The sequence below is a fragment of the Meriones unguiculatus genome, chromosome 4 (assembly GCF_030254825.1).
Source record: "Meriones unguiculatus strain TT.TT164.6M chromosome 4, Bangor_MerUng_6.1, whole genome shotgun sequence".
Classification (NCBI taxonomy): Eukaryota; Metazoa; Chordata; class Mammalia; order Rodentia; family Muridae; genus Meriones; species Meriones unguiculatus.
In genome coordinates, this window is record NC_083352.1 from 127,093,398 (window position 1) to 127,115,429 (window position 22,032).

Consider the following 22,032-nt stretch of genomic DNA (forward strand, 5'->3'; position numbering starts at 1 on the left):
TTTGCTTTGCTGAGACAGAGCTCACCATGTAGCCCTTCCTGGCTTGCCTAACACTCTCACTGTGTCGAGTAGGGAGGCCTCCCAAGCACACGTGTCACCAAGCCAGGCTGGGTTTCTTGAACTCTTTTGACTCTCCTGCATTCAGCCTCCAGAGTGCTGGAATTCTAGGCCTGCACCACACACCAGCCCTCCACCTGAGTATATGTATACACTAAGAGCACCTGGATAAGAACCATTTAAATATTTAGGTCAAGGGACTTAGCCTTAAACATCTGAACCATCTCACCAGCCCTACTTTAAGAGTAAAGAGTGCAGAGTGTGCAAGCCAATAGGACAACAGTCGGGAAAAGTGGACAGACACCAGGCTGCTCTCTGCTCTCGCTTCTTCGGTTCTCAGCCTTGACTAAAAACCAGTTACAATTAATTAGACTGATACAATGTAGCCTTCACGGGACCTCTTGCTGGTGCACAGCCCTTAGTGTAAAAGCATAGAAACTTAATTTTTATAAAAAGAAACAAAATACAAAACAGAGTAATTATAGACAAAACCCCTCCTGCCTGAGACACCCCTCCGAGGTCTTCACTGTCTCCTGGTGGGGTCACTCTCAGAGGCAGGGCTCCCCTCAGCTTTTCTCAGGGTTTCATTATCCTGGGGGACAGAGCTGTATTGGTCCAAGACGCTTGAGGCTTCTACAGGCAATGTCCTGGAGAAGTACATTTCTTGGGACACAGAAAGCAATGGAGGCAGGGGCCCTCGCAAGGCCTCTGGTCACTTCCAGGTTGCATTAAGAAGGTTGTCCACATGGAAGAGAAGTCAGGAGAACCTGCTAGATGCCTAAGCCTAGAAGCTGAAGGCTGTTGTAGCAACAACCCTCTTTAATGAGGAAAGGGAGACCTAGAGAGTCAAAAGACTTCCCTAGGGTCCCACAGTAGGCCCCGGGGCTAGCTTAATCTTCCAGGGGTCCTTCCCCTAACATCCTTAGGCTGCCTCCAGCCGAATGCTAAAAACCACATCTCTCAGTGGTCAAAGACTGAAGTCTGCAACTGGGACACTGTTGGGGGAGGCCTTCCTGCTCCCCAGTCCCATGTCTGTGACCACAGAGGGAGGTGGGGGGAGTGTGAGGGTGGCAGGAGGTGAAGGGTTGTTACCCTCTGTGTCTCTGGGTTCTCCTGGCTTTCAGCTTCGGCGATGGGGCACCTGGTGTCCTGAGGTGGCCAAGTGAGCCTAGACAGAGCAGTCCAGGCTGCAGTAGTCGGCGGACGAGAAGAGTCTCAGCACATTAACCAGCGGGAACATGAGCAGGGCGCCAATCAGCGAGCCCAGCTGCACTGCTGCCCCACACCACAAGAGGGCACTGCGGCTCCGGTCACGCAAGATCACACCCAGCATCACCTTGACGTAGCTGAGACAGGCTGCAAAGAGCACCCAGGAGAGCACCTGCCAGGAGAAGGCCACCAGGGCAGACCCTGAGGGAAAAGGACTCAGGGGCATGTCCCAGGGACATAAAATGATCCCTGTCTACAAAGAGGTCTTACGGAGGTCACCCTGAAGGGCTAAGGGGGCCACGGGAGCTATCCCTCCAGGGTAAAAGGAACCTCGGGTGTTTCTCCCTTCCCCAAAGGATCATATCGAGGTATATGTGGGAGAAGTGGCATTTATGGCAGTCTCACCTCCCCAAGCCCTCACTTTTATGAAGGACACTAAGAAGCCTTGGGCTAACAGAAAGAAAGAGCTATCCTTGGGGTTCCCTCCATTCCTCCCCAACCTTGAGAAGCAAGAATGGGAGGGGATACTTACGATGAGGACCTCTCCACCCCAGTGGCCCTGCAGGATGGGGCAGGGGCTCATGGCAGCCATGGACATGTTGTAGGCCCCAAAGCCGGTCCCCAACACCGTGAGTGCCCCCAGGAACAAGAGTGACCTGTGGAGGAGACGTGCACAGGAGGGACTGAGAAGCCTGGCCTCTGTCCACTCCACCTAGGCCTCAAGGAGTAGCCAGAGCCTGTAGGGTTAGAGCCTGTCAGACCTTTATGGAAAACAACAACAAAAAATCCCAGGCTACTTAGCTTAAGGGGGACACTGAGAGTCAAGGTACCTCATATCTTTATACCAGATCACAGTTCAACCACCCACACCTTAGGACTGATCCTTAACCCATCTTTGACCTATCCAAGCCACCACATGGGCCCAGAGTGAGCACCACCCACGCGAGCCCAGCTTTTCTGTGGGTGTACCTGTCATTCCTTCCCTCTCTTTTTATTGTTGCCATGGCCTCAGGTATCCAGGACCAAGCCTGTGTCCTGCAGGCTTCTTTCTGCCCCCAAATTTGAAGCCTTAGGGACCATTGGTGTACTCTCTAGCTTACTCTCCTGCTCCTGTTGTTGGTCCTAGCTGGATCTGCACTTGCGGCAACTTTGAATGGCTTAGAGGGCAGGGGAGGCGGCCAGGCCAGGGCCCCCAAGCTTTGAGGTTCCAAGGTGGATGTTTTTCCCCAGAGGAGACCCAGAAGTCCTTATGCTTCTGAGCCAAGGCCCAGCCCATCTGGAAGCCTGAATTGCATCCTTGCCTAGATATCTTAGAAGTGGGACATGACAGGGCTGGCTGGGCCAGAGGCAGGAGGGCAAGCCCATACAAGCCCAGCTCCAACTCTTTCTAGGTCTCAGGGTTCTATGTGTCTATCTCAGTAGCTGACTGTTACTCTTTATGGACTGGTGGCCCTTCTGGTGAAATATTGCAAGTGTCAGGCGCTGATAGAGATAGAGAATAACCCATACCACATTCCCAGAGAGCAAACGAGGGAGTACTGTCACCCCATGTTTTTCAGATAGGTGCCCTGGAGGCACAGAGGCAAAGCAACCTGTGCTGCCCCATGCCTCCTGAGGTCATATTACCCAACACCTCACATACTGGCCAGTAGGTAAGGCTTGGCCCTTGGGTTCTGAAATGGAGTGATCCCCACTTGAGTTCCCTGGGTCAGGTGAGGTACCTGTTAGGCAGGAAGATGGGGAGGAAGCAGGCGAGGGGGCTGGCCACGGCGCTGAGGGTAGCAGACAGGTGGTAGGCCACAGGCCCGTAGGGCAGGCAGGAGTAGGTCTGCACCGAGGGCAGCACACCGTTGGTGAGCGCGTTGACAAAGGCCACCACGGAGTAGACGAAGGCCAGCTGGGCTGGGCGAAGCGAGGCTACACCGACTTCCACTGACCCCTTGGCCGGGCTGCCCACAGGAGTGCCCAGTGAGCTGGTGTCCTCTGTGTTTCGTGGCTTGATAGAGTGCAGGGTGACCTGGGAGTGGAGGAGGTCCTCTATGGAGCCTTGTCGTCCCCAGGGCTGCCGCTGGAGGAGGAAGAAGGCGGCCAGGCAGCAGGCCATGAGGAATGAGAGCAGCAGGAAGAAGAGCAGCGGCGAGAAGCGTGGGGCCAGGTAGCGACTCTCCAGGTGCCAGGTGAGGGGTGACAGTGAAGAGGTGTGGGTTCTCTGCAGAGGAACAAAGCTGCAGTCAGCCACATTGGGGGTGGGGGGGCGCGGAGATGTCTGGGCTTGTCCTTAGATACTCATTTCCCAGTCTTCGTGATTTTGTTTGGGGGCTGCCAGGATAACCCCCTAATCTAACTAAAAAGCCAGGATACATCACTCTAAGACAGGTTTCTTTAGTACCGATTACTCCAAACTAGTTGAGTTGGGACAGAGCCATAGCTCCCCAAGGTCCATTGGGGAGGAATGTGGCCCTTTTCAGGACTGAGATCTGCAACCTTTGTTACTTGTCAGATTCTGCCTGAGTTTATGAAGGATCCTTTTGCCTCTTCTCCACTCCCAGAACATGTCTCACACCCCATGAGCCCCAAGCCTCTCTCTGCTGTCCCTGTCACCTGGCCCATCTTTGAATCTCAAACTTTTATGAGACCCCCAACACGTGCACACTCCAACGTCAACGGTCTTTCTATCGTCCACTCACCTTGCACACTTTAATCTGTGGCCCTTAGCTGACCAGATGGCTCAGCAGGGGAAGCCACTTACCAAGCAGAGCTGACAACTGGAGTTCCATCCCTAGAGCTCTTATAAAGGAGGGAAGAGAGAGACGACTCTACAGAGAACAGTGTCCTCTGACTTCCACACTTGCACTGTGGCATGTGGCCCTATGCACGTGTCAGAATATACATAATAAAATGAATGAAACAATGCGTAGTTCTGTCAAAGGACTACCTGGAAACAGACAAAGCAAAATTTCCCTTCCCTCTACTGGGGACCACTCAGCGCAACCACGGCTCTGGGTCACACTAGGTACCTGGGTGATGTTGGTCTCCACAGTGGTCACAGGGCTCAAGGTGGTGCCTGCTGTCTCCGTGGCATTGACACAGGTGGTGATACCAGAGCCTTGGACAAGGGCCACCAGAGCAGGCAGGAGGCCACTGAGCCCCTCGCCTATAAAGAAGGTGGTGAGATAGTAGGTGGGCAGCTGGCTCATGAAGGGCAAGAAAGTGACAGAGGAGGTGCAGTCCACCAGGGCCAGGAAGAAGGTGAGGATGATGAAGGCCACACTGTGGTGTCCACCCTGGATCCAGGATGTCTTGTTCCACAGGAAGGCTAAGAGGACGCAGGCAGCGGTGCCGATGCACAGGATAAGGAAGATCACAGGCACTTCTGACAGGCAGCCGGGTCGGAAGCGGTGCAACAGGGTGACTAGGAGAGGGCCTATATTGGCCAGCTGGATGACCACGGTGAGGTAGGAGGGCAGGTACCAGCCCTCAGGCAACTCAGTCACCAGCAGGGGCAGCTCTACCCAGAGCCCGTTGATGGCCACCCAGGAGCCCATGCCAAAGACGCAGACCAGCAGGTGTGTCAGAAGGGCCATTGCGGGCAGCCTGAGCCAGGCACTGTCCCGTCCTCCAGGTCAGGCTGCAGCGGAGCTGCTGGAGAAGGACACCTGGAGAGAGAGTTCAAGTTCATCGTCAGCGAGCTGGCTCGTATCAGCAGAAAACATAGATGCATTCGTTGACAGATAACTTTCAACTGGGCAAGGTTTTCCTTCCAACTAAGCAGGAATCAGAATTCCCAGCACTACAAAAGAAAAATTGACCTTTTCAACTTCGGAAATGTTAAAACTCACAAATGCAATAAATGCAAACAGACAAACAAAACCAAGAGCAAGGTCAAAAGACAAGTGACAACCTGGGAAAGATATGGGCAAAATAGACAAAAGGCTTGTTTCTTCAATATATAAAGAGTTTTTACAAACCAAGAACTAAAAACTCAAGTAAGAAATTTGCCACAGATATATACAGTTTAAAAGAAAAACACATAGATGGGTCTTTGACCCCATGAACAGGTTACCATCTCTCTTCTGGACGGATGAGAAAATGATTCCAGGGTGCTATTTCTATGGCTGTGTGTTAATTTTCAAGAGTTGGAAAAGTCAGCAGATGTGACTTTTTTTTTTTTTTTTTTTTTTTTTATCATAGCCAAAGAAATTCATGCAATCCCATACTGGTGTCCTTGATGAGCAGGTGAGGAAGAAGAGGCCCAGAAAAGCAGTCACATACCCAAGGCCACCCAGCCGGCGAGTGGCATGTGTCTTTGTGAGAGCTGCATCACCACCCAGCTGGCTCCTCCTGCAAAGAGGAAGGGGGACCCCTCTCCCCACACCATATGCTCTTGATCTGGAACCATGCCAGCACTCACCCAATTGGGTAGTCACAAGCCTCCACACACTCTAACACGGCGTAGAATGGTTTCAGCCCGAGACTTGGGGCTTAGTCTACTCACCTTTTCTTGTTCTTACTGAGCTCTGGACTGTCTAATTCAACTCAGCTGTTCTGGCTTGAACTCCTCTCCCAGATGACTTATTCAAACTGGCTTTTCTCTTTTCCCTTGACTTGTTCTGCTTGGCCTCAAACTAACTCCAGCAATCTTTTCTAATCTCCTGGCTCCTTCTGCCTTCACCTGAGTTCTCTCTCTATAAGCAGCCTCTCTAGGACAGACAGGTCCTGGAAAACTCCTTCTTGCTCTGCTTTGCCCCTTAAGTAGCTTCCCTTTCTTCTCTCTTCTCGTGAGAGCTGGGCGTATCCTGTTCTGTCAAACTTTTCTCTGATTTGTCTCTTTTTCTGCCACTCAATTAAACAATGCTTTCAAACTCGGTGTTTCCTTCTACAAACTGATTTTACCTTCATTGTTTGGGATCAAAGGCGTGTACCACTACACCTAAGCTTTTCTTTACCTGACGCTAGCTCTTTACCAGGCTGGCCTTGAACTAAGAGATCTGCTTGCCTGCCTCCTGGATTAAAGGCATGTTTGTATTCCAGCCGGATCACACAGACAGACCTAGAAGATCTTTGGATGTGATCTCTTGCCAGTCAGGTCACACAGATTTAGAAGGTCTTTGGATGTGATCTCTTGCCAGAACAGCTATGTTCTGAATTAAAATTCCTCTACAGTCTTCTTTTTCCTTTTTTTCTTTTTTGGCTTTGAGACAAAAATCTATTTGGGAGCTGGAGAGTTGATGGTTCAGCAGCTAAGACATCCAGAGTTCAATTCCCAGCAATCACATGGTGGCTCACAACCATCTATAATGTGATCTGATGCCCTCTTCCTGCATGCAGATAGAGCACTCATACATAAAATAAATACATCTTAAAATCTGACTATCTAGTCCATGCGAGAACTCTAGCTCTTCCTGCTTTTGCCTCAGGGGTATGTGTCACCACACTCGTGAATCTCTTTTGTTCTAGTAGTTCTAGAGCTTTCCTGCGGCCGAGCTGCAATCAGGAATCTTTGATGCTTTGTCTACCCCTTTCCCTGGTCCTTACACAGGAATCTGACCTAGGAACAGGAAACTATTTGAGAGATAGGAGGAGAGGCAACCAGACCTGGGCCTTCACTGCGAAGATGCTGCCCTGTGGTCACCCAGGGCTTGCCTGGACTGGCCCCAGGTTTGCTAGAGGACCTGGAGACAGGCCCCTTCCAAGCTGCGCCTGCTCTCCTGCCCCACCTTAAAGTCGTACCGGCCTGCAGCTTCTTCTCCACCCAGATTCCTGCAAGATCCTGCACCAGGAAGCCTTCCAGTGCCCTTGCTGGGCCGCTGCGCCTGGGGGGCAAGAGGACACAGAGCCATGCCAGCTACTGCTCTGCTGACTCTTTCTGACACAGCAAACGATAAAGAGAACAGAGGGAACCAGTCAGTAATTAAAGCAGGCAATTTCTCACCCAGGGCTGTCGTGCGAGAGGAGAGATAAGTGGGGTTCCATCAGGGTCTACACCCCGATCCCCATTTCTATCCTACTCACTTTTCTAGGTCAGGAGACCCTGTGAGGAACAGCCAGTACTGACGGCTGACAGGGATGTTCCAGGCAGAGGGAACAACATAGACAGGGTCAGACTGCTTCTCTCAGAGCAGCGAGTGAATGTCCCTAGTGTGGTGGGGACATGGTTAAAATAGGAACATGAGATGGGGCATAGCTCAAATATAGCCTCTCTACCCCCTGCACCCAGGTATTGAACTCAGGGACACATATACCCCAGGCAAGAATTCTATCACCGAGCTAAACACAGCCTTCTTACTTTTACTTTTGAGACTGCGTCTCACTGAGTTGCCCAGGCTGGCTGTGATCTCATTCCCAGACAGGAATCCCCCTGCCTCAGCCTCCCGAGAAGCTAGGACTATAGGTCTGGGCCATAAGGCATGGTTCAGTATCTGGATTTTCTGCCCTGTCTTCAGTGGCCTTGTGGCTCTTGTTCGCTCATGTATGTAGCCTGCCTTTATTGGGAGCCTACACCTAGGCAAACAGTAGTCTCTACTCTCAAGAATGTGAGTAAATCTGTCACTGGAGTTGGGAGGTGGGAGTATGGGTGTGAGAGGAGTCTGGGAAAAGAGGGTCCAGGGTGGAGCTAGTCAGGTAGGGCAAGGCCATCTCCATGTTGAAAACCCAGCCTTGGGGCTAGTGTGGCTGCAGCTATAAGACTGAGGGCAGCAGCCAGGGCATGGCGGTGCATATCTTTAATCCCAGCAGAGGCAAGCAGATTGCTGTGAGTTCAAGGCCAGCCTGGTCTACAGCCGGGGCTACACAGAAAAAAACCCTGTGTGTGGGGGGAGACCCCCCAAAAAACATTAAGGTAAACAGAGAAGCAGAGGGGACAGCGTGGATGTGTCCTCAGTGACCCCCGTAGGTGGAGGAAGACCAGACTTGGCTGGCTGGCTGTGGGGAGCAGAGCTACAGGGAGCCACAAATGAAGCAGGGCACAGCCATTGCACGTGGTGGTCCTGACAGACACTGAGCTGCCATGGCTGCCTGTGATCCACCTGTACCAACCCCCTCCGCCATCCTCTGCAGCCTCTCTGAGGTCCTGGGTTCACCCTTATTTCACAGAATTAAAAAGAAGAGGCCAGAGGTCACACCAGCGGTTGTGGTATGCTCCACTCCCATACTTTTTGTTACTTTGGGTCAGCTGGTAGGAGGAGCTCTCTTTGAAAAGAGAACCCACCCTCTTTGTTACTTTCACATCAAACACTGGGTGTCAGCAACCCCACACCCCCATTGTCTTGCACTTGGGCTACCTCCTCCCCTGCGTGGCCTGACCTTGGTCCTGGACTGTAACAGCTTCCTGGCTTCTGTGCAAAGCTTCACATCTCAGATCTTCAGAGGCTGGCCAACCGAGGAGCCTATCGGTGCCTATCAGCTGGCACAGAATTCTCCCATGGGAACCGGGTTATGTATGTGTGTATGGGGCGAGGGTGAAGGGAATTATCTTCTATGTGGAGGCAGCATCTGGCTTGCAAGGGACCGGGCCACCCTACACCCTGACGCCATGGTTGGGTGCTCACTCTGCATAGATAGGCTGGCAGCTGGTGAGCACTGAGCGGAGGGGGCCCAGACTGGAGAGAACCAGCCCTGGCCTGCAGGTGGTCCTGGGGATTGGGTAGGACCTGCCTGGCTTTGGGTAGGCACAGCAGGGGTTCTGAACAGGGCCTGGTGAGATGTGGAGAGTGATTGATGGATGGTGGTCAGGGCACTGGGGCCCAGAGAGCCAGCAGTTACACCTGGAAGCCGACAGAAGGAAAGAGGCAGGAAGAGAGGAGATAGGAGAAGCTGAGGCGGAGGAAGTGATCAAGAGGAGCTGGAGGTTCAGGGGAAAGCTACTGGGTGGCCAGGGGCCTGGGCCCTCTCACTTCCAACTGGGGCTGGAATCTTCACCTATAGCCCGTAACTCCCTAACTCAGGCCAATTCAAGTTCCCTTTGCAAAGACTTGTTTGGGCAACCACACGCCCAGAAAGCAGGTAGTGCTAGTGGCACCATGCCCACCCTGATCTCAGAGCTGGATGCCATCAGCGCCTGTGCTCCCTGGCGGTATGAACTCAGGTCACTTGCTGCCCTTCTTTGAACCTCCTGGGAGGGTCCCATCTGCGAAAGGGCCTGGATGTGTTTTGGTGTGGTGGCCCAGGTCTCAGGGAGGGAGGAGGTCTCCAGACTCCCTTCCTTCCCGCCTCCCTGCGGGCCAGGAAGGGATCCGGCCTCCCACCAGCTGAACTTTAGAGGGGAGCCACGCGCGGGCTGGTGGGACCTTGTGTGCCCGGGTCAGGTGGCAGGTGCCGAGAAGCATCTGTGGCCAAGGCCGGGGCTGGGAGCGCAAGGGCGGCTCAGAGTCCGCAGTTGTTCCGCCTGTTCCCTGCCGCCCTCGTGGAGGGAACTAGGGGAAAGGTCACAGGCCACCCGCTGTCCCCAGAGGGACGCCCCCAGCCGTGCTCCACTCCCACTCACCGAGGGTCAAGGAGGGTCCGCCTGCGCCGTGGCTCCAGGAGTCTGCGGCGGCACCTGTCTCCGCCCCGATGGCGGGAAGGTGGGCGGGACCCCGGGATGGCCGCGGCAGACTCCGGAGCCATTGCCTGCAGCCCCAGGACCTGAGCTTTCTTATCCCGCCCTCTCCTTCCGCGGAAACAAGCCAGGGGTTGGGTAGAGGCTTCTGCGGTAGGACCTAGGTTAGCCATTACTCCTCACTCCTGCTTTTGGGAGCTTACTGCAGAAGCTCTGCTGTACAGAGGAGGAAAGTGAGGTCCAGAGAAATGAGGTCTTGAGTGGAGACACACAACTCTGGGTGACTCTCAAGCCTCTGGTGTCTGGCCACGGGCAGGGGATGCTTTTCTGCCCCACTTCATAGATGGGAAAACTGAGACTCTGGAAGAAATGTGCTGGTACCAAGTAAGGTGTAACTGGAATCGATGGGCTGGGACTGGAGTCCTGGGCCAGAACCACAGGAGTGCTCACACTGGAGGGAAAACATGTGTCAAGCAGGTTTTGGACCTCTGAGGCCTCCAGTGAATAATTCAAGTCTTTCTGAACTGCCTGCCACTCTCAGGTCTGGGATCCCCACTGTTAGGGAGACCGGGGGTTCCCCTCTCTTACTCAGCAGGCAGTGTGCTATGGGGCTCGGAAAACATTACTCAAAGTGTACCTAGAAGGTAGCAGCACGCCTTCCGTCCCTTCCCCCCGCCCTGCGGGAAGCAGGCATCTTTAGATCTTTGGTACAGTTTGAGCTGGTCCTTCTCAGGCCTGCGGCAACAGCCTGGGGTGCTGATCTTTGAATCCACATCTACCCATGAAGGCGGTCTAAGAGAGTCACAGTGTATCAAGAGCTGTCTTATCACCAGGACACTTTATCTCTAGGACACGATACACGCGCCAGCGAAGCCTCCCTCATGACCTGGGTGCCACTACTCCCTGGAAAGCACACTGGGCTGGCTCCCACTCCTGACTCTCCTCCATTTTGCAGGGATTCCCTCCATCCTGCTCCCCTCCCTGCTGTGGTCTAGCCAGTGGCCAGCCTCTCACAGGTGCGCTATGTGGTGATGTTAATTGAATTAACAGTCCTCAACCTTGGAGACAGCCTGCTGCCGACCTGGTCCTCCCAAGTAAGTCCTTTCCCAAAGGGGACCGGTAAGCTTCAGCACCTCATGGCTCTCTCCCACCAGTTGCCCTGGCTACTTTTGGAAGTGCATATTGGTACCTTTCGGCCACCCCTGATTCTTCAGTGGAATGCCCTTTCTGCCCACCACTTCCTGGTGGGATCCAGTGTTATTTCCAAGCATGGAGGTCAGGTGCTGCCTCTATCGAGGAACTCTTCCGTCTTGTCTGTAACAGGACACCTCCAAGGCTGCGAAGGGTTTGGACACAGCTCACGGCTCACACTGCACGCGTGAGTGCGCCTGCGTGAGTGCGCCCAGCTCATGGGCCCTCCCTGACTCTGTAATCTGTAGGTTTATCCCTGTTGCTGTTTATTTACCATCCTTTACTTTCCAATGGTTTTCCTCCCCGCCTACGCCCTGCGTTTTTGGTGATGGGGGATGGACCTAGGGTTTAGGTAGGTACTTTACCACTGAGCCATGCCCCCAGATCCTTTGAGCAGTTTAAAATTTACAGAAAGTTTAAAGTTTGTTTGCACAGGCTGGGGTGGGGACCAGGGGCATAGCTCATCGTTTGTATGTTTGTTTGTTTTTGAAATAAACATATACCCCAGGCTGGCCTCAAAATCCATATCTGCCCAGAGATGGCCTTGAACTTCCAGTGCTTCTGCCTCTGCTTCCCAAAGGCTAGGATCATACCACTCCTGGTTCTGTGCAGGGTTGGGAATCCTACCCAGGGCTTTGCTTTGCCAACTGGGCAAACAACTCCTAATGTCAGAGACCTCTTTACACCAGGCATCGTGGTGCACACCTTTAATCTCAAGCACTCAGGAGGCAGAGGCAGTCTTCTCTCTGAGTTCGAGGCCAGCCTAAGCTACAAATCTAAAACAGCCAGGGATACATGAAAAACCATGTCTCCAAAAAAAAAAAAAAAAAAAAAAGTCAGAGACATTGATGCCTCCCTTTGGGGGCTTCGCTATCAACTCCAGTTAATTCAGAAACTCCAGCTAAGCTCCTGCTGTAAGCCTAGAACAGCGGAAAGGGATTAGGGTGTACAGGTGAGCAGGGTTCAAAGTCTGGCCCTTGGCAAAAGACTTTCTAGTAGAGATGAATGAGCCAGCAGCTTGCTCCGGGTCTGTCAGGGACAAGTTGGGTGGGCGGGGAGCCGGGGCGGGGCGTCTTCTGGAGAGGACAGCAGCCTTGGGCCTGCCAGGATGCCAAAGTGCTCCTGTCTGCACTGAAAGCTCTGTTTGTCCTGTCCGGTAGCTTGAGATTCCTTTTCGCCGGGTCAGTTTAGCCCCGCCCACTGCAGGTGCTCAGTTATTTGACAAATCGCGACTGGAAAATCACAGGGCTGTGATTTTAGCTCTCGGGAAGTTGAAGCAGAATCGCGAGTTCAAGGCCAGCGTGGACTGCTGTCTGAAAACAAAACTAAAGGGCCGTCAAGATGGCTCATCCGGTAAGGACGCTTGCCTGCCTGTCTGTCTGTCTGTCTAGTGATTGCGATCACCCCGGGCCACATGATGGAAGGAGAGAACAGATTGCCGAGTTGCCCTCTGACCCCGCCCCACGTCTCCAAATAAATAGTAGAAAAGATCCTGGTTCGTTAAGAAATACAAAAGAACAGCTCATTCCTAACTGGTACCTGCAAATGCGTAGCGCTCCGGGCAACTGGAGGTGGCGCTCAGGTTCCTTGAGGAGCCTCAGAAGCAGAGACCGGCCTGTCCCGCACGAAAAGGTTCTCGTCCCACCACGGGGCGCAGCTTCCTGACCGCACCCTCGGGTGGGAAGGTCAGGAGCGGAGGCGCCGCTGCAGTTCGGCCGAGAAGCCGCCAGGGGGCGCGGCAGCCTGCGTCCTACAGAGGGGGCCTTTCACAGCTACCCCTGTCCGGCCGGGTGCGCTAGGTGGGGCCTTAGAGCTGGAGTGAGAAGAAGACAGGGGGCGGGGAGGGGCGGGGGTCGAAATGCGGGGGTGGCAAAGTGCCACGAGAGAGCAGGGGTAGAGAAGGACTCTAGAGAGACCTCCAGACCAGCCAAGGACCCTTTTGCTCCCTTTGCGGGACGGCCGCACCCCGCAGGCCCCATCAAAAGCAGCTGACCTCACATCGAAGAATAAAGCTCAAGAGCCCAGAACGGCGTGGGCGCGAGCGCTGGGGGTGGGGTGCGGGGGAATCAAAACACACTACGTGAATTTATTAATTTGAAAAGCATCCCCACGAATGAGTCCCACAATTTTTTGTTTGTTTGTTTGTTTCTTGATACAGGGTTTCTCTGTGTAATAGCCCTGGATGTCCTGGACTCGCTTTGCAGACCAGGCTGGTCTCTAACCCCCAGAGATCCACCTGCTCCTGCCTTCTGAGCGCTGGGATTAAAGGCATATACCACCGACGCCCGGCTGTCCCACAAATTCCTTATGTTGATGTGTGAAATTTAAGTACTTGAGATCCATAAGAAACAATCTGCAAGCGTTGGCTGTGTGTGCAAAGGCACAGGATCGGCGAGGAAAGAGACACCAAAGGGAACTTTATCCTTCACTGATAAATTTTAACCATCTGTGCATCTGTAAGCCTGTTGATTGTTTAACCTAAAATTATAACACACTTTAAAAAGGAGAAAGTGAAGAATAATTAACAAAAATATCCAATGCTAACTCATGCTCCACCAATAAAGGTCTCAACACAGGTCAAGGGTGCTGAGGGACAGGTCCTCTGTTCTTGCGTGAAAACTACTGACAATCGGCAGGTATGCCTGCTCTGCGGCCCCGGAGCTAAATGTGGCGAACGTGGCTATTGACAGGGCCCACACAAAACTGTAAACGTATTTACATTATGAGATTTTAATTTTTTGTTCAGTCTATATTGCGCGGATCTGTAGCATGAACTTTGCTGATGACAGTATCATGTCTCAGTGTGAAAGAGTTGCACACACCTGGTTTAGGCATGCCGGGGATTGGAGGTGGAGAGAATCCATACATACAGATCATAGATAAGGGGTTACATACCCTCCAACCAAGCCTGAGGAACAGGGTGGGGCAGAGAGCCGCCCCCCACCCCGGTGTGGAGGCCGGAATGAACACTGCTCTGCAGCCCAGTGAAAGGCTGGAACCGGCAGTGAAAGGGCCGTGGAGCTGAGGCTGAGCATGCCCGCCCCTCGGGAGGGTGTGAGCGGGCGAAACTGTTGGGCGTGGATGAGGCCGGAGTGGGGGGATGGGGTCGGAGTGAGAGATCAAGGGCAAGCCTCACCCTGGTTGCTAGCGCGGGGGAATTTGAGTGCTTGAAGTTTCAAGAAGTTACCACCAGGTGGCGGCGTCTGAAGGATTTGTGAAAAGGGCCCTGGGAACGAGTCCTGGGGTCGGTGTTGTCTTCCTCGGAATTTCATTGCATTCCCGGCAGGGAAGGTCAGCATGGAGCACGGACCACCAACTGGACCTATGATCTTCCCTGTGGACTGCGTCCGTCCGACTGGCCCCTCCAGAGATCCCGTGGGGCCCAGGATTCCTCACGCAGCCTCCTTCATGGCCCATCTGAACGTTTGCTCTGTCTTGGTTCATGGTCCTACCCTCTCTTGATACTCAGCCACAGCGGTGCTGTTCTGTCTGTCCTTTCTCTGCACAGTGCCTCACCGCCTTGTCGGGTAGCCAGCCTCCTGCTCACCTGTCCTCAGGGGGCTGGATGGCTTCGCTGTCCTCCCTGCTAACTCCTAATGGCTTCCTCGCGGTTTGCACCCTGTGACAGACTTACTTCCTGCCTCCGGACCTTTGCATTCTTTGTTCCCTTTTCCGAGGCAACTGCATAGCTCTTTCCTCAGTATACTGGGGTTTCTGTTCAACCTCCTTACACCTCCAGATAAGGCTCCTCTGTCTTCCGAGTGGGATTAAAGGCATCTGCAACCCCCCCCCCCTTCTCCCACCTGGCTTCTCTGCTCACTCTTGCTTCCAGAAGTGCCTCTCTGGTTGGGGTGCTCTGGAATTTTGCACAGCGCCCTTTACGGCGTATTATATGTTCATTCATGCATCTTGTTTGGGGTCTGTCTCCCCACTAGTGTTGGGGAGACAAGGGGCCAGGTTTGTCCTACTCACAGCTGAAGCCCTAGTATCTGGCTCGTGGTTGACAGATAACAGTATCAGGTGTGGTAGTGCAAGCTTATTGCCGTAGCTTAAAGGTGGAGGATCTCCAGTTCAAGGCCAGCCAGTGCTACATGTATCTCCAGAAAACACAAAGCATGGATGAGGAGTCCAGCTCAGGGACAGAGCTCTCCTCTGGAATGGGTTTGGCTCTGGGTTCTATCTGAGGTGCAATTAGACACTCACACCCTGATTCTACAGCACCAGAAGGAACATAACAGATGTTTAAAGGGGCTGGAGAGATGGCTCGGCCATTAGAGGCTAGGCTCGCAGATGTCTAAAGATTGGACTTGGGGGATAAAGGAGAGGGAAGAGGTGAGGGTAATTTGGCTCCTATCTGAGCAGGGCAGAGGAACACAGCTAAGGAGCTGAAGCCTAGCTTGCTGGTACCATAGCCATCCAAGGCCTTGGACCGGAGCCTGTCCCCTACACCTGCCTGAGCCCTGCCTCACTACCTGTCTGCATCCTGGCTGTCTTCCCTTTGACCTGTGTGAGAACACAGAACAGCCAGCCGGTGAGAAGGGAAGCAGGGAGGCTCGGGGACAGCCTGGACCTCAGAGTCTCTGCCAGTCAAAGGAGGACAGACGTGCCAGCCTGGGCCCGCTCAAACGGTGGAGTGGCTGGGTGGGGGAACAAAGCTGCGCCCTGCAGCTCTTCCCCAGCTCACGCAGTGCAGTGCCGCTTGTCTCCAGGGCCTGGGAACAGCCGAGCCGGAGCCTTTTTCTAGCTCAGTCTGATATGTGTGAGAGGATGATTTGGATTGAGCCCCTCAGAGCACCAAATGCCACCGCCAGGATGGAGATTCAGGGGTCCCAGGGGAAAAGGCCACAGGCAGGGAGGGAAGCCCAGGGCTGCGGCATCCTGGAGACAGGGCTGGTGTGTTTATGCAGAAACTTCTTCCTACCTTTCTCAGTCTCCTCTTGTCTTTTCCTATTGAGTCTAGTCGTTATCCAGCACCAGCCAAGATGTCTGTCTTTTGAACGGTCTCTTTCAATCAACATGGTTAGGTTGTATTAGGATCCTTTCAGGCCCGCAGGACACCAGTAATGTTGAGAAGCGCACATCCATCAGCACCTGCCAGGCCTGTGTTGTCTCCTCCTGGAGCTCTTTCTGCCAGTTAGAGCTTTGATCGGACACCTTTGCCCGCAGCTTTGACACCACTGCACTGAACAACAACCGACACAACTCACCTCCCATCGTCCCTCGAGCGACAGTTCTTGTTCTGGTTGACAAGGGGTTTGCTGCAGCTGCAGTGAACTTGACACAGTGTGACCTGTGGGTGGAGCCTGCTCCAATCCTCACAGGGAGATGAGGTCAGAGGGGCACCCTTAAACTGTCTTCACACCGCATCACAGGATTTGAAAGAGCCCTCCCCCCACCCCCAAGGAGCCCCTTGCTCTGAGGAGCAGGAGGTGGCCCCTGCCCTAGGGAAGAGGTGACTATGGCCTCTGAGAGTCTTCCTGGGAATGCCCTGCAGGCCCCTTGGAGGCCATGGACCCACCCGCTGTTCTGCTTTTGCTCAGAAAAGGGAGAAATGATTGCTCAGGACAGATCCCTACCCTGACCCCCTCCCACTGGTCAGGCTCCTCAGAATGATCCTCTCCTCCAGGCCCGGACTTTCTGTCCTCACGGGGTTCTCCTGGCCCGGGGAACCCTTCCTGCCCTGGGTTCGAATATGGATGTTTGAGGCAGGACAGCTAAGGGTGACAGTCGCAGTTCAGCCCCGCAGAGCAGGAGCTCACACATCTGTTGAGGGAGCAGGTGGGGTGTCTGCCTCTCACCTCGCCGCCTTTTCAGGGGAGATATCTGCCTCTCTGGCATTAGGCGTGGGTGTTTGGCTCTCGCCTCCTCTGCAGCCTGTTGCTTCCCTTACGGCTATGTGTGGAGTGCCCACCATGTGCTGGGCTGTATTATAGGCAGGGAAGAGCAAGCTAGACCCATGCATGGGGCACAGGAGGTTGGGACAACGAAGAAGACGGGAAGGTAAGGGGCCACAGTGTTATTCATGGTGTGAGGACCCACTGAGCTCCTAAAAGTGTTAGGGACTTCACCGCCAACTGTTGAAGTGTGAAGGAGAGGCAGGGAAGAGCCACAGAGGACAATGGGAGGTTTAGGGCCAGGAGCAGATGGTGAACTAGAGCCTGCCTGTGCTGGAGACTAATAGGGAGGCCTGGAGGCAGGCCCTAAGGGGCAGTGTCGAGGCAGGACAGTACAGGGGAGTCTGGGCCAGGGGGCTGAGGTGTCCTCAGGCCTGTGCCCCTCTGCACTGCAAGCCCAAGGCAGTATGCAGAGCCAGGCTCTCTTGGGTCTGATTAGCCTGGCTCAAGTTGAAAGGCCTGCTGCTTTGTCTGGGGTCCAAGGTCTCAGGGGTCAGGCTTCTACAAAGGTTCTGTCCCTAGGCAGTGAATTTCAGATGGGAAGGGGCTACTGTCCCCTTTCCTTGTGTTTCTTCCTCCTGGCCCTGCCATCTGGGGTTAGGGAGGGGCCTAAGGAACAAAACAGTTTTCGTTCGTGAGAGGTTTGCAGACTAGGGGCACTGTTCCCTCCTGGCCCCCTTCCTTTGCAAAATGCCATCTGTCAGGGCAGGCTCTGACCGCAACCTCTCCCCTGGTGTGGACAGAGGATGGGGAAGGGGAGAGCCTTCTGACACAGCCCTAGGGAGACACAAGCCTCTCCTTCCAGCCCATGCCATCTGTCCCCTCCTGCTTTGGCCACCTGCTCTATGTACCCAGGCAGGGCCACCCCCACTCCTTATGTTCCTTGACTTCCCCGAAGCGTGGCTTTCCCAGATGTGAGTGGCTTATGATCACCATACCCAGGATCCACCAGCTCTGATGGTGAAATAAAGGTTTGTCAGTTGATCTTAGCTCTGCTTTACTTGAGTAGATTCAACTTAATTAATTCTGGAAGCTCTATAAATGGAAAACTAAATATCATCTGCCACAGTTTAAAAATACAGGGGTGGGATGGTGAGGTAGCCCGGGTGTTAGAGCTATCCTAGGTGCTCTGGGCAGTTTTACATCAACTTCACAGGAGCTAGAGTCACCTGAGAGGAGGGAACCTCAAATGAGAACATGCCTCCATCAGATCAGTCTGTAGGCAAGTCTGTAGGACATGGTCGTAATCAGTGATTGATAGGAAAGGGGGCCCTCCCTGGGCTGGGGGTCCTGGGTGCTACAAGAAAGAAGGCTGCAGAACAAGCCAGTAAGCAGCACCCCTCTATGGCCTCTGCATCAGCTCCTGCCTCCAGGTTCCTGTCCTGTTGGAGTTCCTTCAGTGATGACTAGGATGTGGGAGTATAAGCCAAATAAACCCTTTCCTCCCCAAAGTGGCTTTGGTTCTGGTGTTCTGTCACAGCAATAGTAACCCTAACTAAGACGACAGGTGGCCTTAGATTTTGGACGTTGGCCAAAACTTATGCAAGAACACTGCAAAGCTAGTGAGTTTGATCACCATTCACCTTAAAAATGCATTTTTTAAAAAGGAAACAAAAGTACATTTAAAAACATAGTATCTACAATGCAGCTCTTCCCTGTGTGGACAGACAGTGTGTTCCATCCTCACAGAATGCTCTGGAGAGTGAGCTGCCCCACAGGCACTGCACACCTTTCCCTCCCCTACCTTGGGGACTCACTGGGTTCATTTTTTGATCCCCTCTATTCCTGTCTCCATCTTTTTTTTTTTTTAGTAAATTTTATTATCTTTTTTTTTTTTTCAATGCAGTTTATTCAGGAACCTTGAACAATCATCTGACCCTGGGGAAAGCCAGCCCACAGCTTAAATAGCCTCTGGGTAGCCAGCCCCAGCATGCCACGTGGGCAATGCAGATAGGTCCACATACATGGAAGCAAGCCAGATCCTCAGCCTTAGCCAAATGTGGAGTTGTTCGTGACAGAGAGCACTCTGAGAAAAAGGTATCGGACGGCTCTTTGGGTGGATGACACCTAAATGAACATCAGTACAAAGTCCCAATTTATTTCTAATATCAGAGATCAGACCTCTACTCTTGCCTGATGCGTCTAAAACAAAAAGGGGGAACTGTAGAGAGCTGCGTAATGCCGCGCCTTAAAGATGGAGCTGTCTCCATCTCTTAATCCTCTTACCTTCCTTTGTGTGGGCTGGTGACTGGAGGATCATTTCAGCTGTCCGTGTTTGTGATGTAAGGGTCTAAGGTGCTGGGGTCTTGGGATTTAAACCAAGATAAGTTTAAAGATTCTGTGCTTTGTTTGTTGTTGATGTTGTTGTTTTTCTAGAGATAGACTTTCCCTTTGTAGCCCTGCCTGACCTGGAACTCACTCTGGATCTGGCTGGACTTGAACTCAGAACTCAGAGATCCGCCTGCCTCTGCCTTTGCCACTACTACCTGGCTAGGATTCTATACTTTCTATATTTAAAACTCATGGGCCTGGGCTGGGGAGAGGTTCAGAGCACTTGCTGCTTTCTCAGGGGACCTGAGTTCAGTTCTTAGCACCTAATAGATCAGGCAATACACGACTGCCTGTATCCTCATCTCCAAGGGATGCAATGTCCTCTTTGGGTCTCCCCAGGCACACATACATATAGTATACATACAGAAAGACACAGTTTCATAAATAAAAGACATTCAACTTTTAATTTTATTTTATGAGCATGGGTGTTTTGCCTGCACGTACACCTGTGCACAACATGCCTGGTGCCTCCAAGGCTAGAAGAAGTCGTCGTAGCCCCTGAAACTGGAGTTATGTGTGGGTTCTAGGAACAGAACCTGCATCCTCTTGCAAGAGCAGCCAGTGCTCTTAGTGGCTGAGCCATCCCTCTAGCCCAATTAGAAACAAATCCTAAATAAATAATAAAACTCTTGGACTTAAAAATTCAAACTTCATTTCTGTCTTTGCAACATGATAGTCCCAGTGGGGAGCTGATGGGACCAGCTCTCTTGAGATGCTCAGATCCGTTTGTTCCTGTTTCTCCTGTACCCCTCAGCTGCCAGCCTGTGCCTCCTCTCCCCAAGGACTGTTGGCTGGAAAACATGAATCATTCTGTCTTGGCTTAGCCGGCTCCAGCACACATGCATGTCCTCAGCTAGAGTTTGAGGAGATCCAGAGAGGCACCCAATAGCTGCTTTGCATAATCCTATGTACAATTCAGCTCTTCCCATGTTTCTATCCTGCTAAATTCCTATGGCAAGGCCTTAACTGCCCAGCGTGATGATACTTTGAGATAGGTCCTATAGGAGATGATTAGGGTTGGATGAGGTCATGAGGATGCGACCTTCATGGTGGGATTAACAGTCTTATCAGAAGAGCAAGATAGGCCTCCTAGGCCCCACACCTATACGGCCACACACTGCATCTTCTGAATACATAGGTTTCAACTCCACATCCATGTCAGTGGTACTGACCATTGTCCAGCTGCAGATTTTACCTTCGGAAAGTAACCCTGAGAGCTCTGCTGCTCCATTCAACAGTCCCATGGTCATGTGACCAAGCTGTTGGCTTATAGCCATGTTAGCAGAGATCAGGAGAGTCACCCTGGTACTTGGGCAGGGCAGGGCAGGGTAGAGCAGGGTAGGGCAGGGCAGGGCAGAGCAGAGCAGGGCAGAGCAGGGCAGGGCAGGGCAGGGCAGGAGAGATCTCAGGTGCAGGATGCCTCCCCTACTGAAACTTCCCAAAGAGCCAAACAGAGACCAGAAGAAATGGTGAGCGGCCTTTGAAGAAAGCAGACTTCGGGAAAGGGCAGCAGTAGCACTGCAGGAAGGCAAGGAGGGCAACCGGGAGGGGAGGGAAAGAGCTGGGGTCCGTATCTGTTAAAGCCATTCACTCCATCTCTCATATTGTTGGTTTAACTCTGTAGTCTGTCAAAGGCTGTTTTGTGTGTCCCCTAACTCACGTCAGGTGTATCAGACAGCTATCTGCCTTTATCACATGAATTTACCTTTTCCCTTCTGTCAGCTTTGGGCCAGGAAGGCACCCAGTTACTTGTATTTCTTGTTGATCCTTTAGCTGTCTGACCAGCTGAGGACCACAGGCTGCTCTTCTGCTCTATTTTTAACTTACCTGTGATTAGTGGTTGCAGGAACACTCACCGAGCTGTTAGCATCTGAGGTCTGGCGAGGCGGCTCAGTTGGTTAAGTGCTTTGAGGCAAGCAGGAGGACCTGAGTTCGATCCCAAGAACCTTCATAAAAAGAGAGTCCTGTATCAAAAAACAAAACGGATTGTGCTTGAGGATCTACAGAGGTTGACCTCTGGAACTTTTGCTCAGTTCACTTTCTTTCTTTCTTTCTTTCTTTCTTTCTTTCTTTCTTTCTTTCTTTCTTTCTTTCTTTCTTGCCTTTTTCATAAGAATATCCTGGAAAGCAACGTTTATTTGTAAATAGAGGATACATTGATGGGTAAGATACGGTGATGGGTAATCTTCATGGTCGACTTGACAGATGTTACCGTGGGATGATTGACTAACACAGAGTGGCGTAGTTTCTAGGAAGAAATGAAACAGCCACATATTTTGATTCCAGGAAGTGCCGACCCTGGAGGAATTTGGATTTCTGCTTCTTTATTTTCTAAAATAAAATTTTGCCTTGTTTACTGTTTTGATAGAGGAGACAGTACGTTTTGTTTGTATTTCCCACCACTTCCCCCTTGTTTGCACTTCTCTTTTCTTCCAATTCAGTCAATATTGTCCGGCTTTCCTGTTCCAAAACAACTCACCAGGGACATACGGGTTTGGTGTGATGATACGGGAGCGCTGCAAAATACAGCTGTTTTCAATTAGTCTTTGGATGAACCCTTACACTCAGAGGATCACACAACCCCAGCTGCAGTCAAGGGAGGTGAGAACTGACGCCTTTACCCCTTTCCATTTTCCAAACAAGGCCGTTTACTTCTGAGGTTTAACAACTGATTGGACAGCGCACCAAGTGCCCTTACAAGCGCATCATCGGGAGCCATATTATCAAGAAGGAAAGTACGATCCTGCCCCCTGCCATCACACAGACTCCACCTTCTGCTAACGTCCTGTCTGTGTCTAAGCCTGTTTTTACATG

General features: G+C 52.4%; 1 protein-coding gene across 3 annotated transcripts; it reads right to left on the reverse strand.

Annotated features, from left to right (window-relative positions):
* Window positions 1-481: 481 nt before the first annotated feature.
* Window positions 482-12,634, reverse strand: Slc52a3 (solute carrier family 52 member 3). 3 transcript variants are annotated; one of them, XM_060383088.1, is made up of 5 exons: window positions 12,533-12,634; window positions 4,284-4,922; window positions 2,988-3,475; window positions 1,799-1,922; window positions 482-1,438 (listed from the first exon to the last, which is right to left on the reverse strand). In XM_060383088.1, exons 2-5 carry the CDS (start codon window positions 4,848-4,850, stop codon window positions 1,226-1,228), a joined length of 1,392 nt encoding a protein of 463 aa, XP_060239071.1. In that variant the 5' UTR covers window positions 4,851-4,922; window positions 12,533-12,634; the 3' UTR covers window positions 482-1,225. The 3 variants fall into 3 exon arrangements, with proteins under 3 accessions (XP_060239071.1, XP_021504938.1, XP_060239070.1); XM_021649263.2 differs by lacking the exon at window positions 12,533-12,634 and adding an exon at window positions 9,749-9,817; XM_060383087.1 differs by lacking the exon at window positions 12,533-12,634 and adding an exon at window positions 5,762-6,026.
* Window positions 12,635-22,032: the final 9,398 nt, after the last annotated feature.

What these genes read in the sequence shown, in the direction of transcription:
- Slc52a3 (XM_060383088.1), bottom strand. Translation starts at nt 4,850, where the DNA reads ATGGCCCTTCTGACACACCTGCTGGTCTGCGTCTTTGGCATGGGCTCC. An exon ending in TGGAGACCAACATCACCCAG is followed by an intron (nt 3,476 to 4,283) that starts GTACCTAGTGTG and finishes GTTCCTCTGCAG; the next exon opens with AGAACCCACACCTCTTCACT. An exon ending in CCCATCTTCCTGCCTAACAG is followed by an intron (nt 1,923 to 2,987) that starts GTACCTCACCTG and finishes TCTCCTCCACAG; the next exon opens with GTCACTCTTGTTCCTGGGGG.